This window comes from Notamacropus eugenii, chromosome 2 (genome assembly GCF_028372415.1).
Source record: "Notamacropus eugenii isolate mMacEug1 chromosome 2, mMacEug1.pri_v2, whole genome shotgun sequence".
Lineage (NCBI taxonomy): Eukaryota > Metazoa > Chordata > Mammalia > Diprotodontia > Macropodidae > Notamacropus > Notamacropus eugenii.
In genome coordinates this window covers 175,825,570-175,843,993 of record NC_092873.1, presented here as the reverse complement: position 1 = coordinate 175,843,993, position 18,424 = coordinate 175,825,570, and the positions used below count along the sequence as shown (strand labels likewise).

Below are 18,424 nucleotides of genomic sequence, written 5' to 3'. Positions count from 1 at the left end.
CTGGAGCAGAGGAAAAAACTCAAGAAGGGAGGCAGGGTTCTTCACAGACAAAATTCTAATCACAATTATTGAAATAATACATTGCCCAAGAAAAAAGAGGTTAAATAGAATGGTTCAAAACTTTTAAACATGTTTTTTTCTTATTTCTTCATATTTCTCTCCCTTTATATGTCCTCCACCTTCATCCCCTTCCCTGGAACCATCCTTGATAACAAAGAATAAAAAAGAGGAAGAAAAGCAGTTTGATAACATAAACTTAACATGTCAGCTAAGTTAGTATGTGCATATTCCATACCCATATCCTCTCACCTTTCTAAAGAAGGGAGGGAAGTGTATGCATGTCTCTCTTATGACTAAACTTTGTCATAATAATTATAGTGTTCAATTTTTATTTTTTTTGTCTACTTCATTTTAGTTATTTTTCATGGTTTTTTTTTTCTGGTTCTGTTTACTTCAAATGTATTCATTCATGTAAATCTTCCCATCTTTTTCTGAATGCTTTTGTTCATCATTTCTTATAATAGTTCACCATGTTCACATGCCACAATTTGTTTAGCTATTCCCTTGTCTATGACCTCTGCTTCGTCTCCAGTTCCTTGATACTAGAAGTGTCACCATAAATTTTGGTGTAGGAGAGAACCCTCCTTTCTGCCTTTGACCTCCTTGGGGCATGTGCCTAAGCAATATTTTGATTCCTTTCTGACCCTTTAATTATCTAGTCTCTATTCTCTGTGTTCCTCATAGAATCACAACTCCTAAGGTATTCATTCTAGGCTCTCTCCTATGGGGAGTTTCTGCCACTGTCCTATAGAATTTGCCCTAAGGGTTCCCCTTTTCCATAGTGTCTCCTAGAACAATGCCAATTCCCCCATAGGACAGAGAGGATGCTGCCCCATGGTAGACCATTCTCTTACTGCATCCCTGATTATGTAGCCCACCACTGATGCTCTCTTGCTCGTTATTTTCTTTTCCTTAGTCACCTCAAAATCTCATTTTCCTAGATGCCACTTGCCCCTAGGAGTTCCCATTCTATCCTAAGTTAGTCGGAGCGACCTATTTGAGCACGAGATCCCCAAGACCATGCCCAGAACAAGGTCTGACTCTATCTCCCTTTATAGAAAGTCTCTCTTTACCTATATAACTATTCATCAATGAAACCTCCTCCCACTACCAAAGCAATACATCAATGAAACCTCCTCCCACTACTCTCCCCTCTACCTCACTCCCCATTCCTCTTTCCCTCTTCCTCCTTTTTCACTCCTCTGTTGGCTCTTCTCTTTCTGAGACCACAAGGGCCATGTTTCCTTCATTGTTAGCCCTCAGTTTGACCCAGGCATATCACATACTCCCCTTTATCACCCTGCTTCCCTGTCCCCTTTCATTCACCTTCCTGTTATGTAATGTAGTTCCTCAAAAAATATTGATTCACCTGTAGGTAGGTTGTTACCAGCTTGTATCCATAATGTCCCAGGCCCATCTCTTCACTGTTGCTGCCACCTGATTTCTGCATTCATCTCAGTTGCCATGCAGATATAAGGAGGAAGTCTCTTACTGTTCTCTCTGCTGTCACTCTTTTCCTGCCCTTGGCTGCTACATCATTTCTGTTGTTTGGGGAATTCAAGAAGCATATAATCTCTTTGAGTCTAGTTTTCTTCCTAAGAAAGTTTTGAATGCCTCTTATTATTGAACATCCATCTTTTTCATTTATAGTTAAGCTCAGATTAGCAAGGCAGGTCATCCTGGTTCCATTACTCTTTGGGACACACTATTCCATTCCCTCCTGCATTTTCCATTTGGTACAGAAGAATCTTATGTTATTTAAATTTCCATTCTTTTGAATTGAAAGTCTTTCTCCTGGTCATTCACAGAACTTGGGTATTTTTCTGGAGATGACCTTTGAATTCTTTCAATTGATATTTCATTTTCTGTGTTGAGAACTTCTGGGCAAACTCTCTTGTATTATGTTCACAAGTTCATTAGTTCTCTTGAATCATGATGTTATGCATTTTGTTTTGTCATGTTCTTCTAGGACATCTGTGATCCATATATTACATACATCCTGTCTTTGAGATCAGTATGTTTTGCCTAGATACTGAGAATATTTTCTTTTATTGCTCTTATTTTTTGCTTTTCTTTTTATAGATTGTCCTTCACTTCTGTGTATTTGCATTCCCATTCAATTGTTCTTTCTTTTTTGGGGGGGATGAGATTTCTCATTATAGATTCAAATTTTTCTATTCTGCCCATTATTTTGCTGTTCTGGCTATAAATTCTGGTCTCATAATTTTCATTTCTCTTCTTAGCCACTCAAGAACAGCATGTTGTGTTTCCATGCTCTTCTCAAATTCCAGAATCCTTTGTCTCATTAAGTGTTGGGTCATTTTTTCTGCATTTATTCATAGATGTCTGAGCTCATTTGCTAACTCTAGAGGCCATTTCTTCTTTCTGCTGTTAAAATCTTCCCTATTGATTTATCTCCTTATCTTCAAGATGGTTGCATTTTTCTTCTTCTTGAGATCTTTGGCAATTTCAATCTTCCCCACTCCCAACTTAATTTTCCCCTATTGCTCATTTTCTGACTCTCTCCCCTCTGATGGTGGTTTTCCTGGAAGCTAGATTTCAAAGCGTCTCATCCTTCTCCTACTATGGGCAAGTCAAAGTTCACCAGCCTAAATCTCTGTCTCAAGTGACTTTTGGGAGGATAGAATTGGATCCAGTAGGATGCTGAGTTCTTTCCCTCAGGCTTAGTAGAGTATCCCACAACTTGCCCCTTCCCCCATATTCCTGTCTTAGTGTTCTGTCCTATTCCCTCTGTTCCTTAGTTCTATAGCTAAGCACCAACAGTTTAGTGAGCTGCCATAATATTGGTGTTACAGAGTTGGTTTCTGTAGTTTGAGCCTTCAGGGCTCTGAGAGGAGGATGGTATGGGGTGTGGGGTTGAGCTGTGTTTCAAGCCCAGGCATACGTCCTATCCCTTTCTCTCTGTTTCTCAACTTGCCTGCATAGAGCTTTTATAGTACAGAACATTGCTGGAATGACACTATCTGTCATGGTCCCAACAAATTTCTGTTTGTCTGGAACCTGGATCTCCTTGACATTGGATGAAGGAGGGAGGATTAGGGTCTGTGGTTGGATTTTGTTGCACATCTGTTTATTGGGTCTTTGGGTTTTGTTGCAACCCCATGTTGAACAAATCCTTGGGTCAGCTAGAGTAGTTAGTGTTCAGTTATTAATATGCTTCAATAACTTAAGCAAATGTTCTAAGGCAGAACTTTATTGTGAGTCTTCAAAACTCTTGATAAGGAGTAAGGGTGAAAATTTATTCAAATTCAGATTGGCTAAAACAGGAAGATGATAAATGTTGGAGAAGATGTGGGAGAGTTGGAATACTAATACATTATTGGTGGAGCTGTGAGCTGATCCAATCATTCTGGAGAGCAATTTGGAACTATACCCAAAGGGCTACAAGAATGTGCATGCCCTTTGATCCAGCAATATCCCTTCTGAGACTCTGTCCCAAAGACATCATAGAAATGCGAAAGGGTCCCACATGTGCAAAAATATTTATAGCAGCTCTCTTTGTGGTGGCCAAAAAACTGGAAATCAAGGGGATGCCCATCAATTGGGGAATGGCTTAACAAGTTGTAGTATATGAATGTAATGGAATACTATTGTGCTGTAAGAAATGAAGAACAGGAAGACTTCAGAGAGACCTGGAAAGACTTATATGAACTTATGCTGAGTGAAAGGAGCAGAACCAGGAGAACTTTGTATACAGCAACAATCACAGTGTGCGAGGAATTTGTCTGTCAGCCTTAGTACTTCATAGCATTGCAAGGACTTAAAAACTCAATGGACTCGAGGAAAAATGCCTTCCACATCCAGAGAAGGAACTATAGAATTGGATTGCAAATTGAAGCAGATCATTTTCTTTTGTATTGTTTTGTTTTATGGTTTCCCCCATTCATTTTAATTGTTCTATGCAACATAAGTAAGATGAAAATGTATTTAGTAGGAACGTATGTATAGAATTTATATAAGATTGTATGCCATCTCAGCAGGGAATGGGGAGGGAGAGAGGAAGGAGGCAAAAAAAAAATCCAAGATAATGGAAGTGATTGCAGAACAATGAAAACAAATAAAATAATTTAATTATAAAATTTATTCAAATTAATGAAACTGAAAACACATTCTATGTTAATAGTCTAATAGAACCCTATTGAAGATATAAGGAGTAAACTCATGAGAAGCAAGTGAAATACAAACTCAAACCCTTGTGCTAAATTTAATATGACTGAGCAAAGTTCATTCATTTAGCTGTAGTTTTTAAAGCTTGTTGAAGTCAAGACCGTTTGTCTCATGCCAAGAATACTTGGGCAGTCAGCAAGACATTAAAAACTAAAGGTGGGTGAGGAAGAGGAGGAATAGCATTCTCTCAGTTACTTTTTTTTAATATCTATTTTTCCCTCTGGTTCTAGAATATCAGGGCAGTTTTCCTTGATAATTTCTTGAAAGATGATGTCTAGGCTCTTTTTTTTGATCATGGCTTTCAGGTAGTGCCATAATTTTTAAATTGTCCCTCCTGGATCTATTTTCCAGGTCAGTTGTTTTTCCAGTGAGGTATTTCACATTGTCTGCTATTTTTTTCATTCTCTTGGTTTTGTTTTATAATTTCTTGATTTTTCATAAAGTCATGAGCTGCCATCTGCTCCATTCTAATCTTTAAGGAATTATTTTCCTCAGTGAGCTTTTTGACCTCCTTTTCCATGTGGCCAATTCTGCTTTTTAAGACATTCTTCTTCTCATTGGCTTTTTGGATCTCTTTTGCCATTTGGGTTAGTCTATTTTTTAAGGTGTTATTTTTTGGGGGTCCCCTTTAGCAAGCAGTTGACTCCATTTTCATGATTTTCTTGCATTACTCTCATTTCTCTTCCCAGTTTTTCCTCTACTTCTCTTACTTGATTTTCAAAATCCTTTTTGAGGTCTTCCATGGCCTGAGACCAATTCTTATTTTTCTTGGAGGCTTTGGATGGAGGAGTTTTGACTTTGTTATCTTCTTCGGTTTATATACTTTGATTTTTCTTGTCACCATAATGATCCTTTTTCCAGTTTTTGCTCATTTCCCCAACCATTTACTTCACTTTTGAGCTCTTTGTCAAGGTAGTTCTCTGCTTCCAGTGGGGGCAGGTGGATGTACTGTCAGCTGCTTGATCCTCCCCACAATCTCTGGACCTAGAACTCCAGAAAAAGCAGCTGCCCCTGGCTCCTCCACCCCCTCTGCCACCCAGGGGCTGGGGCCAGATCACTCTATTCTCTCACATAGGTTTGACAGTTTTTCCCACTGACCTTCCAATTTGTCCTTGGCATTTTGGGGTCATGAAGTCTAGAAACCACCACAGGTGCCAATGATTCAGTCCCCCCTCATCTGTGCTGGTGTGGCCCAGGCTGAACTGTGCCCAGCTTCCAACCCTGATGTGATAGACACTTCCCATCAACTTGGGCTGGAGATTTGCTTCACCCTGTGAGTTCTGCAGCTCCAGAATTTTAGAGTCATTTTTTGCAGGTATTTGACTGATTTTGGAGGGAGAGCTTTAGCTCTCCCTGCTTTTACTCCACCATCTTGGCTATGCCCCCTTTCAGTTGCTTTTGATTACTGTTCTCCATTATTTCTAGCTGATAGTCAATTTACTTTGATAGTCTACTTTTAAGTTGATCTCTTGTGCAGATCATGCAGTTTATGCACATCTGTAGTGTTAGAAGTATCCTGCATGTGGTGGCCTGCCTGTTATGCTTCCTCATAGCGGCGTTAACCACAACCCAGGCCTTCTCATTTCTATTTTTATTCTTATTTCATTTCACCAATGTGATTTATGAAAAAAAATCAGAACCTGTTCTTCAAATGCTGATTATAAAACAGTTGAAGAGAATTGTTCTGAGAGACAATCATAAAAATTGCTCATTTGTTTCTCCTCATTAAAACTTGAGTTGAAATTCACCTTTATCAAAATATGAAATTATATTGATGTCACTGGTACTTTTTGCTGGAGCACCCATAAGTGAAGTCAGAAATCACCCCTGGCCATAGTGGGAAACTGCCGCAGAAGTTATGTCAACCTCTTCTTCATTTTGAATGAGGTACTGAAGAAAATGTAAGGTGTTGTATGATGTAATGTTTCAGCACTAGAGTTATCTCAGACACTGAGAGGTAGTATGCCTTGCCCAGGGTCACATAGCCAGTAGTAGGACATGAACTCAGCTCTACATGACTCTAAGGCCAGTTCTTTCCCTATTTCTACATGCTGCCTCTCAATGCTAGTCATTATTCTGTTTCATTTTAATTTGGTGTAACAAATAATCTTGTGTCCTGTTCAGGGTCTCTAGTTAGTTAGAAGCATGTATTTAAATCCGCTGGACAGCCTTCTTTCCAGAATATATAAAAACAATGCTAGTAGATAACAGAAACCTTGACATAGTAACTTGGCTTACTGTTTAAAGTAATAGGTTTGCTCTGTGGAAAGGATTCCTTTTGACTTGGAATTCTCTTAGGTCCCAAAGTCACTTCTAGAATTTTGGGCTAAGCTAGTAACTACCTGGTGTAAGTAGAATTGTTCTTTTTTCGTCTGCATCTAATTTTGAAATTATGATTACTGTGCTGATGTGGATCTTACTACAACACTTTGTTGACCTATAGGTTGGATTATTTCAATATGTAATATGAGAAGCTGCCCCTCAAGAATATATAGTCATTTCAGTGGATACAAAAATACAGTGGCTTAGCAGTTAATAATATCAGCTTCAGGGAATATTTTAAACTATCTACTTTAACCAACCTAGAAGTTTGTGAAGGTAGAAATGAGGCAGGTAGTAAAGTTTTTCTTATTCAGTTTGTGGTAGTACTATTTTGATGTGGCATTTATGATGTGACATCCATGATTGAGTGGGCACTGTTATGAAAACATCTCTTCCAAGTTTCCAAAAAGTCTGGAAAAGAAAGAAATTTATCTAGCTAAGTTGTGCTTACCACCTAAAATGTGAATGTCACTTAAGTGGGAGAAAAAGTGTCCTTTGCTCTGTTAATTTCCTGCTGTGTGTTCACTGAGTTTTTTCAGTGAAGTGTAGCCACTTAATTTATTTTCTCAGGTTAATTTATTTTAGTCTAACCATGCATATTTTTAGTATGCAGATGAATATAAGAGAATTTAAGTGTTCCAAGTTATAAATTTGCCATAATAGAAATGCATACTTGTAACAGCATCTGTGTAGAATTGACAGTATTCCAAAGCCCTGCAAAAAAAAATTGAATTAATTTTTTCAATTCACATGAAAAATATTTTTCACAGGTTCCTGAAAATTTGTGGATCTGAATTAGTACGCCTCGAATTGGCTTGTGGCCACTTCCTCAATGAAACTTGTTTGGAGGTTATTTCTGAGATGTGTCCAAATCTTCAGGAATTAAATCTCTCCTCCTGTGATAAACTGCCACCCCAGGCTTTCAACCACATTGCCAAATTGTGTGGCCTTAAGCGACTTGTTCTTTATCGAACAAAAGTAGAGGTAAGAATTACTCATTTACTTTTGTCACCTTCCATGACCAAATTATAAGTTTATCTTAACTAAAGCTGTTAGTTGGTTCCATGACAACATGATGTGAGATGAAACATTTGTTCAGAGGACAGTTAGTTCCATAGTAATGATGTTATAAATGAGGGATGTATTCTTGAGGTAGGGTTTGGTGGATACTCAGATGGAGCTGCTGTGGCAATTGTAGCGATGGAGGGAAAGGGATGGGGCAGAACCTGGGCCTAAACCTAATGGATCAAGAAACATTCTGGTCCTGGTTGATTTTAGTAGAAACAGTGACCTTAGGCAGAGGCTTGTACCTGGGGAGGGTACAGTACCAAATAAAATGAAGCCATGCTGGGGAAGAGTGTTTAGTGAATTTCAGGTATGAGAGTAGATAAAATACAGAGAATTTGATGCAGAGGATGAATCTAGCAATGGGAGTGGGGATGGGAGTAGAGAACCAAGTTGTGGGATGTGGGGAAAGGGAATATTAGGTTGGTCTGGTGATTAAACCAACAGCAAAATCTTCAATAGCAGAACTTTATAGTGTTAAGGTAGAGAGTTGGTTATAATGTATTAATGACATTAAAATTTCCTTGGTTTGAGGTGTATATATGGCATAGGTAGTAAGTAGTTAGTTGACCACTTATACTGTTAACATGATTTTCATTTTAAGAATTTTAAACAAATTAAAATTTCTTATGCTCTAAACATTATAAAAATCAGTAATGATCTTATCATATTTGCATCCTACATCTGTGGTATGCGAATGAGAAGGTACAGGGTGATGAAATGGTCCATTAGCTTGGGGGAAGAGAGTAAATACTCTTAAAAGAAACACAATTTTATTTTTTTTTGTATTTTTTAAAAAATCTGAACTTAATAAATCGAACTAAAGTGAATACTTCGCTATAGACACTAAAGTATAAAGAGAGAATTGTACATAAAAATGAGTATAATGTACAGCTTGCTTTTCTTTTAAAATATATAATAAATTTAACATGTTACTTTCAAAGCTGTCCTTCCTTCTGGCCTTCCTTCTGTTCTCTTCTATGCATTTCAAAAACATATCTCAGTGACTCTCTTTTCTTCTTTTATTTTTCTTTCTCATTTTGGGCTTCCCCCTTTTAAGCTCTTCTCAGAAAAGAGAAAAACAAAACCTTTGTAACAGATATGCATAGTCCAGCCACAAATTCCCATATTAATCATGTCTGAAAGTATATGTCTCATTTTTCATCTTGAGTGTCTCTGTCTCTTTCTCTCTCTTCCCCTCCCTCCCCCCCCAGGCATCATGTTTTCTCATCAGTCCTCTGGAATTGTGGTTGGTCGTTGCAGATGAGAGTTCTTAAATCTTTCAAAGCTGTTTGTCTTTAGTGATGTCACTGTGGCATAAATTCTCTTTGTTCTGCTCACTTCATTCTGCATCAATTCATACAAGTTTTTCCCAGGTTTCTTTGAAATTATCACTTTCGTAATTTCTTAGGTCACGGTAACATTTTATTACCTTCATGTACCATAATTTATTTAGCTATTCTCCAATTCATGGGTCCAACCTTAGCTTCTAGTTCTTTACTAAAACAAAAGGAACCACTATAAATATTTTTGTACATATGGGTAATTTTCTTCAATCTCTCATCTCTTTGGGGTATAGGTTTGGCAATGATATTACTTGGGTCAAAGGATATGCACAATTTAATGACTTTTGGGCCATAGTTTTAAATTTTTTCCATCATTATTGGACCATTTCACAGATCCACTAATAACAGTGCATTAATATATTTGTTTTCCTACAGCCCTTCCAACAATTTGTCATTTTCTTTTCTTTTTTTTTTTTTGGTCATCTTTATCAATCTGAGTTATAAATCTCAAATTTGTTTTAATGTGTATTTCTCTAATTTTTAGCAATTTGGAGCATTTTATATATGTTTATTAATTGCCTTGATTTTTCATTTGAAAATTGCCTATTATACCTTACTGTATTTCTATATTGGAGAATTACTCCCTATAAATTTCAATTAGTTCCTTATATCTTGGTTTTGAGGTCTTTATCAGAGAAAATCTTTGCAAAGATTTTTGTTGTAGTTAACTATTTTCCTTCCAATTTTAACTGCATTGGTGTTAGCTTTGAAATTGGCATTGTCCAGGACTGGTCTTTGAGGAATAGTATTTATGTCACCATAATTTAAGGAGCACCAATATTTTCCTCAGAAAAATTACACACACACACACACACACACACACACACACACACACACATCAGGGAAATAAAGTAGTAGGAACACACAGATGAAAAATTAAATAGCTCTTTCCTTCTAGGAGCTTATAGTGTACTAAAGACTATAGGCAGTGTATGATATAGACACAGGTAAGTTGTTGATCTTAAGATATCAATAGGATGTCCAGGTTGAGGTATCCAGCAGGCAGTTAGAGATGACTGGAGTTTAAGAGCACAATTAAGACGCATTATCATATAATAATGATTGGACATTTTAGATGTCCAGAAATTTACTAGATATTTTTCTCTGACTAAAAGAGAGCAGCTGATAATATCTTAACTTGATGAGGATTTCATCCTTCAAAACTGAAGGAACCAAAAAGGCAACTTATATTCCAAACCTGACTTTCACCAGCAAGAAAGAACTGGTTGTTGGGGCAGTGAAAATGATGAGAAGTTTGTCAGGGAAATGACCATTCCAGTTTAGAATTTGTGATAGAGTAGAGTAAAGCCAGGCACAGTCTGACTTGCACCCTAGATATTGGGGAGAAACATTCAAAGAAAGCATAAGTAGGATCCTATAACCTAAAATTCTACAGTGTAGAGTTAACCCATGAAGGACAGAAAACCCTGCATGTTGAAAATCTGAAAATACAAAGAGAAATAGTTCCACCAAAAATAAGCCAAAGTAAATACAAAACCAGTGACTTTGTCCTTCAGGAATCTTGTTAGGAATGCTAAAACTGAGGATGAGCTAAAGTTGAGGAAAATGAGGAAAGGTAAGAACATAAAACATAGTTTTTAGTTTTACATTTGGGGAAGTAAAGAGGATAAAAGGAATATGATTGCTTCTCATGGTTTATGAGATGATAGCCTTTATCTGTGTGCATGTTATTTCACTTTAGTAAAATGCAAACTCCTTGAGGAAAGGGACTGTTGTCATTTTTGCCTTCCTGACCCCCTTCCCCCACTCCTGTGCATAATATAAATGTTTATTAAATTATGTTAATAAAATTAAACTGAATGACTAGCCATGGAGAATTGCAGATGAAATTAAGATGACTAATAGCAAGTTGATTCTCAAGATAAGCTGGGAGAGATATAAATATGAGGGACCTAACTACTTTTGAAGAGTTGTCACCAGACCCAAATAAGCTACTTCCTTGAACTGACAGGTGTAAATGATGAGCTGCAGTTAATGATATCTGAAAGGTTATGGAGAATGAGAAAGATACAGCAGCATTGCAGGAGGGCACGTTTTGATTTCCAAAAATAGGAAGAGAATAGATTTTGCAAGCTATAGGTCAGTTGTATCCTAAAGAGAGCAAAGAAAGGAAAAGTACATGGATACTTAACAGCAGTTTTCGTTATAGTAAAAACTAGAAACTACTGAGGTTGCCCATCAATTAAAGAGTGGCCAACATATTCAGGTATATGAATATAATGGATTATTATTGTGCCCTTTAATTTTGAAAGGGACAGTTTCAGTGATACCTGGGAAAACTTGTAGAAACTGATGTAGAATTATGTAGCAGAACCTAGAGAGCGGTTTATACGATAACAATGACAACCTAAAGACAAACAACCTTGAAAGATCTAAGAACTCTGATCCAAGCAGTGGTTAACCATGATTCTAGAGGACAGGTGAGCAAACATGGCATTGAATTCCTGACAGAGAAGAGATGGACTCAGGAGGCAGAATAATGCATACATTTTCATGTATGGCCAGCATGGGAGGCTCTTTGCTTTGTCATTGCACATTTGCCATAAAGGTTTTATTTTACTTTTTGTTTTTATTGGGAGAAGGTTGAAATGAAGAGAAAGTAGGCTTGAGATGGAGAGAGAGAGAGACAGACAGACAGACAGACAGAGACAGAGAGACAGAGGGGGAAAGAGGGAGGGAGGGAGGGAGAGAGAGAGAGGGAGAGAGAGAGAGAGAGGGAGAGAGAGGGAGAGGGAGAGGGAGAGGGATATGGCTGCCAAAAAATAAAAGAAAATGTCAAAATGCACAGAAAAGATTACAGAGAAGTCCAGAAGAAAATGCAGATAAGCAGGACAGCTTTGAAAGTCATATGTTGTATTTATTACGCACTTTAAAAGAAAAAAGTTGTAAATAACAGAAATTTTCAGTTTCATGTGCAATCCTTCTTTTCTGTTTTATGAATATGGAAGTATTTATTTTAATGGATATTTGTTAACATTATAACAATTTCAAATGAATAAAACACATTCCATGTCAGTGAGCTTAATTTCAAAATGATGGGAGAATTCCAAAATGGTTTATTAAACAATTGATTGGTGGTTATCTAAAAAAGGAAGTAGTAACCATACAGAGCCAAACTGACTTCATCAAGAACAGTTCATGCCACTATAAATTCATTTTCCTTTATTATATAATGAGTAAACTGGTAGATTAGATGAATGCTGTATATAAAATTTACTTAGATTTTAGCAAAGAATTTGGCAAAATTTCTCAAAATTATTATTGATAAGATGGCAAAATACGTGCTAAGGAATAGTACAGTCAGATGAACTTGAAATCAGTTGAAGGGCTAGAATATGTCATTAATATTTCAGTATGAATTTGAAAGGAGGTGGAGTAGCCCAGGAATCTGCTTGATTCTATTACTATATTTGTATATGGTACAAAGCCAGGAGAAATAATTAACATGCTAAATGGCAGAGTAAGTGTTCATAAAGGTAGCAGCAGGATTCAGAGCAAATAAGATGAAATATATTATGTAGAAATGTAAAATATTAACCCTTGGTTCAAAAAAACCCAATTTCATAAGTACAGAATGAAGCAACAACAACTTTCATAAGTACATAAGGCATGACTTGAAATTTTTTCTAAAAGTGATGTGAGGGTTTCAGTGAACTCTATTTGATATGAGTCAGCAGTTTGATGGGGCAGCCAGAAAGAACTAAGGTGATCTTAAACTGCAGAGAGAGGATTAGGGAGATGATCGAACTGCTATAGTTTCTCCTACGTAGTCAGACCATATCTGGGGTATTGTGTTCAGTTTTGGATGTTCTCTTTTAGGTAGAATGTTGATAAGCTTGGAGATCATTGAGAGGAGGGGAACCAGGCTGGTAAAAGGTCTTAAGTTCAGGCCATATGAGAATCAACTGAAGGTACTGGCGATATATGATCTGGAAAAGAGATGACTTAGGGAAAACAGGACACCTGTCATGAAATATTTGAATGACTATCCACATGGAAGAGAGATCAGACTTTATCTGCTTGACCACAGGAAGCAGAAACAGGTGAAGTGAATGGATGGGAGATTGAAAGAAGAAAAGCTGGGCAGCAAGTAAGGAAACACTTGTAACAACTAAACTACCCCCAAAGTGGCAGGAGTTTGGAAGTCTTCAAACAAAGTTTAGATGACCACCTGTATATTTTAGAAGAGATTTTGGTTCATGTATAAGTTGAATTATATGTTCTATGATTCTGAGCTTCAAACAGCACAATAATAGGGCTGGAGCAAGGGACTTGTCATTTTCTTGTCGTCATTGTAGCTTTTAATGATTGGGTTCTTTTTGTTTGTTTGTTCATTTTTTGGTGCTGCTGTTTTCAAAGCAATTTCTAGGGGGTCTGTAAATTTTTGGTGCTTCCCAGGTGGTGTGATCCAGTGAGAGGTGTCATCACCCATGTAGGGTGCTGAGTGCTGCTATATGATTGTGAGCTCTTTGGGGGCACGTAATAAGAACTTGTTCACATGATTTCCGTTGATTGTAAACATTCTGTTTGTAATATGCTCACGCATATGATTTTTAAACAAAGAATCACAGAATCTCAGAGTTGGAGGGGGCATCTGAGGCCCAATATACTTTTACAAAGTTCTAATTGGAAAAATATCTATTTCCATCAAGTCTAAATCTGCCTCTTTACAACTTTTATTCATTGCAGTCCTTAATTCTGTTTTCTGAAACTAAACTGAAGAAGTCTAATTGCTGTTTCCACGTAACAACCTTTCATATGTATATTCTTTCAAACAGCTGTCATGTCCCACCCAAGTCTTTCCTTTTCCAGGCTGCCTGACCCTAGTTACTTCAGCCTGTCCTCTTAAGGCATGAACTTGAGGGCAGTAACCATCCCATTTTCTCCTCTGGATACTCTAGTTTGTCAATTTCCTTCTCACCTTTCCACTATTCTAGTTGTGATCTAACCAGGGTGAGGTATAGTGAGATTTTTACTTAGTCTTTTTTTAGTTCTTTACATCAAGTGTCAAACATCCAAGTTGGGAAACTTCCACACCAGATTAAAATGAAATTGGAAAATGTTTAACAAAATAAATAAAAATACAAAGCAGCATAGATGATTTTAATTTGAGATTTTCTGAGTCAATATGGTGCCCATAGGGATCACTTTCTATTTGAGTTTGATACCACTGGTGTACATCATTGCTCTCAGTGAACTTAACATCACATAGGCTTTCTTGTTTGCTGTGTCATCCTACTCACATTGAATCTGCAGTTCACTAAAAGCCCTAGATCTTTTCCAGATATAATTCTCTTTAGCCATTTCTCCTCCAATTTGTACATGATTTTTTGATAAGTTGATTTTTAAAACAATGTAAGAATTTATTAATATTAAATTTCATTATATTTTATTTGGCCTAGTATTATAGTTCAGATATCTCCAAATTAGAGGTAATGACTGTCAGGGGAAATAATTTTATTCAGATCAATTCAATAAGTATTTATTAAGTGCCTGTTATTTTCCCAAACTCTATGCTAAGTGCTGGGGATACAAATAAGAAAAAGAAAGCCAATCTTTGCCCTCAAAAGAGTTTATATTCTAATGGAAAAGACAGCATGCAAAAGGAAGGGAGTGGCAACAGGGGCACCCATCATGTTTCATGGAGTCCAAATCAAGCAGAGGTGCTAATGGAAGGTAGGAAGTTTGAAGATTGGTGGGAACGCAGAAAGAAAATATGGGCTAGAGGTTCCCTAGTTAAGCTCAGCATATTCTGGCAAAAACTACTGCATATTCTGCAGTTCCCACACAAGCATTGGGCTTCTGCTGTAATCAGAAAAGACAGATGCAGGCTGATGAAAAAGCCTAGGCAGAGGGGAAGGGACAGTAATCAGGAATGGGAACTGAAGCAGAGGCAGAGGACTGAACTGGTGTGGAGCTTACCAGTTTGAGGGACTAGGGTAGTAGATGGAAGCTGTGGAAGACCACCCCCAACAAGGTAGTCCACTGTCTATGTTTCTTCTTTCCTCCAAGAGCTGGATAGATTGGTGATGGTGATAGAAGCAAAGATGTGTAGCAGAAGCACAGACACTGCAGTAGTAACCAAGGTCCTGGGCCCTATTAGTGGTGAGGGATAACAGTAAATATCAGTTAAGTGCCCTCTATGTACTTTGAGAGGCAAGATGGTATAGTAAATGTAGAGTTGGCTTCAAAGCCAGGTAGACCTATGTTCAAGTTCTGCTTCTGACGTATACTGCCTATATGGCCCCAGGCAAGTCATCTAATCTCATGTACTCTAGGCAACTCTTCTATATTGGTAGAGGGAATTTCCTCATTGGGAGTTCAAATACCAAAAATAACGCATCTAGTCTTTTTGCCTGTCCCTACTCTATATGGTGCCTAGTGATTGGGGACAAAAATGAAACTACTTCTGCCATTGAGGAGCTTGTAATATGTCAAGGGGAGAAAATGTATACATATGTAGGTTTATATGATAGATAAAAAATAGATTCTTGATAATTTGGAGAAGGGAACTAGTAGCTAGGGGAATCAGGAAAGGCTTAATATAGGTGGTCCTAGAGTTGAGTTTTGAAGAAAACTAGAAAAAGAGTACACAATTTTTTTTTAACTAATAAGGATATATGATCAAAAAGTTTGGCTACTACTATACTAGCCTATCAGTATCTTTCTGAAATCTAATTCTCTCATCCATTGTTTTAGTTATCCCTCTGAGCTTTGGATCATCTGCATATTTGATAAGCATTCTGTAATTATTTTACCATTCTCTCCTCATTCTTTCCTGTTTCAAAGGAAAAGATGACCCTGCTATTTGCCAAGGATTAATTCTGCTTATATCATTGCTTTCCATCTCTTCTACAGTCTTGCTTCATCAGTGACCCTATCTCTCTCATACATCATTGGTTTATTCGTATATTCTTATTTCTTTCCATATGCCTATGAATATGCTCAGGTCTCTCCAATCCTTAAAATAACACATATACATATACAAGCTCCCCTCCTTTGACTATGTTCTACCAATATATTATCATTCCATGTTCATCCTTACTTTTACTTCCAAACTTTATGGGGAAAATGCAGTTTATATTTGACCTTCCCCTTTTCTTTTATAAAGTTCAATGGCTTTTCCCCCAGTCCTTGACCTCCTTTACCTTTCTGCAGAAAGAGGTGATATTGGCCATTTTTACTTCCTTTAGCTTTATAGACATCATCTTCTCCTGGTTCTCTTCCTATCTCTCTGATCACTTCTTGATGTTTATTCCACAGTGACTTATCTGGCCTTTAAACCATGTTTCTTTTCTCTATATGCTCTACAAAATGGCAGTTTTGAACTGTTGTTTTGTATTTCCCTCGACTGTCGTCTCCTGTATATTTTGGGGACACCAGAACTTTTCCTCCAAAAAATGCTTTCCTCCTGTTTCCATTAATCCAACCACTAACACTCAGAATCTTTTTGTTCATTCCCTCAGTTCTCACATCCAGTCAGTTACCAGAGTTTATAGAGTACAACTTCACAGTATCTCTTTTTTGTTCCTTACTCTCCATTCATAGTATTACTCCCCAGCTTCAAGCCCTTGTTAATACTTTACATAAAGTACCATGACTTCCTTAACTGATCTCCTTACCTTTAGTCTCCTCCTTTTAATATTTCTTTGAATCTCTTCCATCTTTAAACTATTATCAGATTAATCTTTCTTATGCACAGATCTGATCATATCCTTTCTTTGTTCAAAATACCTTATTAGTTCCTTTTGTTTACTAAATCTTGACCTGAAGGCTTTCTACCACTGGTACTTCCCATGTTGCCCAATTTATCTTGTTTGTCTCCCAGCTCAACATATGCATTATTCTCTAGCCAGACTCATACACAGTTCTTTCTTGCTTCTGCACCTTTAATTACATTATCTCCTATACCTAGAATGTTCTACTTCTCACTTATCTTTTAGTTCCTACATCTTCTGTTAGCTGGCTGTATGAACTTGGGCAAGTCACCTCACTTATGTAGGATTGGTAACGAATGTTAAATACAACCAGAAGATGCTGTTCTTGATGTTCAGGATGGGAGGAAGAGCAAAGAAGGATGTTGTGGTGCTAAGAGATGACAGAGAAAGTAGAAGTCTTGAGTTCTTATTTTGCTTATTTTGGGAAGTAATAACAAAAATAATAAACAGGAAACTGAAACCCAAGATAAGTGCAGGAATAGTTAAAGAATGCCTAGATTACTCGAAGAGTTCAAGTCACCAGGTCTGGGCTAACTACATGCTAGGGTACTGGAAGAACTGGCAGATGTATTTGAGTGACTGCTGTTGGTAAACTTTCATAGATTGTACAATGCTGTCATAAGACTGGTGAAAGACAGGTATTCTGAAAAAGGGAAGATATAAAATACAAACTATAGCATTGACTTTATTTCCTGGCAACATTCTAAACATTTTTATAGAGATAATTGGTAAGCATGCATAAAGAGAAATGATGATCACTACAAGCCAACATGGCTAACCAGAATAACCTCATTTTCTTTTTTTAAGGAAAGTAGGTTAGTAGATTTGGATTTCAGCATAGCATTTGACAAAATCTCACATACTATCCTTATAGACAAAATAGGATAATGTTGACTAGATAAAGTTTATGAGCCAGTACTTACTAATGGGAAAATCTCTACTACTCCATAGATCTAATTTTGTCTCTATTCTGTTTGACATTTTTTCCAGTTTCTTAGAAGAAACTATACATGATGTGATCGTCAGGCTTGCAGATGTGATAAAGTCCAAAATGATAATTCCTAGTCAGTCTTTGGAAAAACCAGTCAGGATCCACCAGATCTCAACTGCCTGAAAGAGCTACTGAATCCAATAAGATGAAATGTAAAAGGGGTTAAAGAAAAGTCCTATGCTTAAGTTCCAAAGGTCAAGTTCAGAAGTATAGGATGAGTAAAATATGATTAGACAACAATTCTTAGGGAAAAGATTTTTTAAAAAAGCTTAAAAAAGAATTAGCAATATGACATTGTAGCTTAAAATGCTAATATAAACCTAGGCTTCATTCAGGAGCTTTTTGTCTAGAAAAAAGGTGGTTAATAGTCCTGCTGTATATATTCTGCCTTAGATCATATCTGGAATTATTTTATTCAGTTTGGAAAGTACATAGAAAACCCAGAATAAGGTGACAATAGTGATAAAAGAACTAGAGACAATGCTATATGAAGATTAGTTGAAGAAACAGGATATGTTTAGTTTGGAAGAGGAAAAATTTAGATAACTGTCTTTAAGTATTTGAAAGACCATCATGTGGATGATTGATTAGTTTTGTTCTCCTTGGACCCAGAAGGTATAACTAGGAGGAATGGATCGTAGCTGCAAGAAGAAAGATGTAGGCTTAATGTAATGAAAAATTCTTAACAGCACTAAGGAACAGCTTTGTAAGTT

The 18,424-nt window shown here is 37.0% G+C and overlaps 1 protein-coding gene across 2 annotated transcripts in view; it reads left to right on the top strand.

Moving 5' to 3' along the window:
- The window catches only part of FBXL4 (F-box and leucine rich repeat protein 4), a 139,365-nt gene that overhangs the window by 59,742 nt on the left and 61,199 nt on the right, over positions 1 to 18,424 (top strand). For both annotated transcript variants that reach the window (XM_072642903.1, XM_072642904.1), the window contains exon 6: positions 7,341 to 7,554. In XM_072642903.1, coding sequence (XP_072499004.1) covers positions 7,341 to 7,554 — 214 coding nt within the window. The remainder of the gene's footprint in view (positions 1 to 7,340; positions 7,555 to 18,424) is intronic.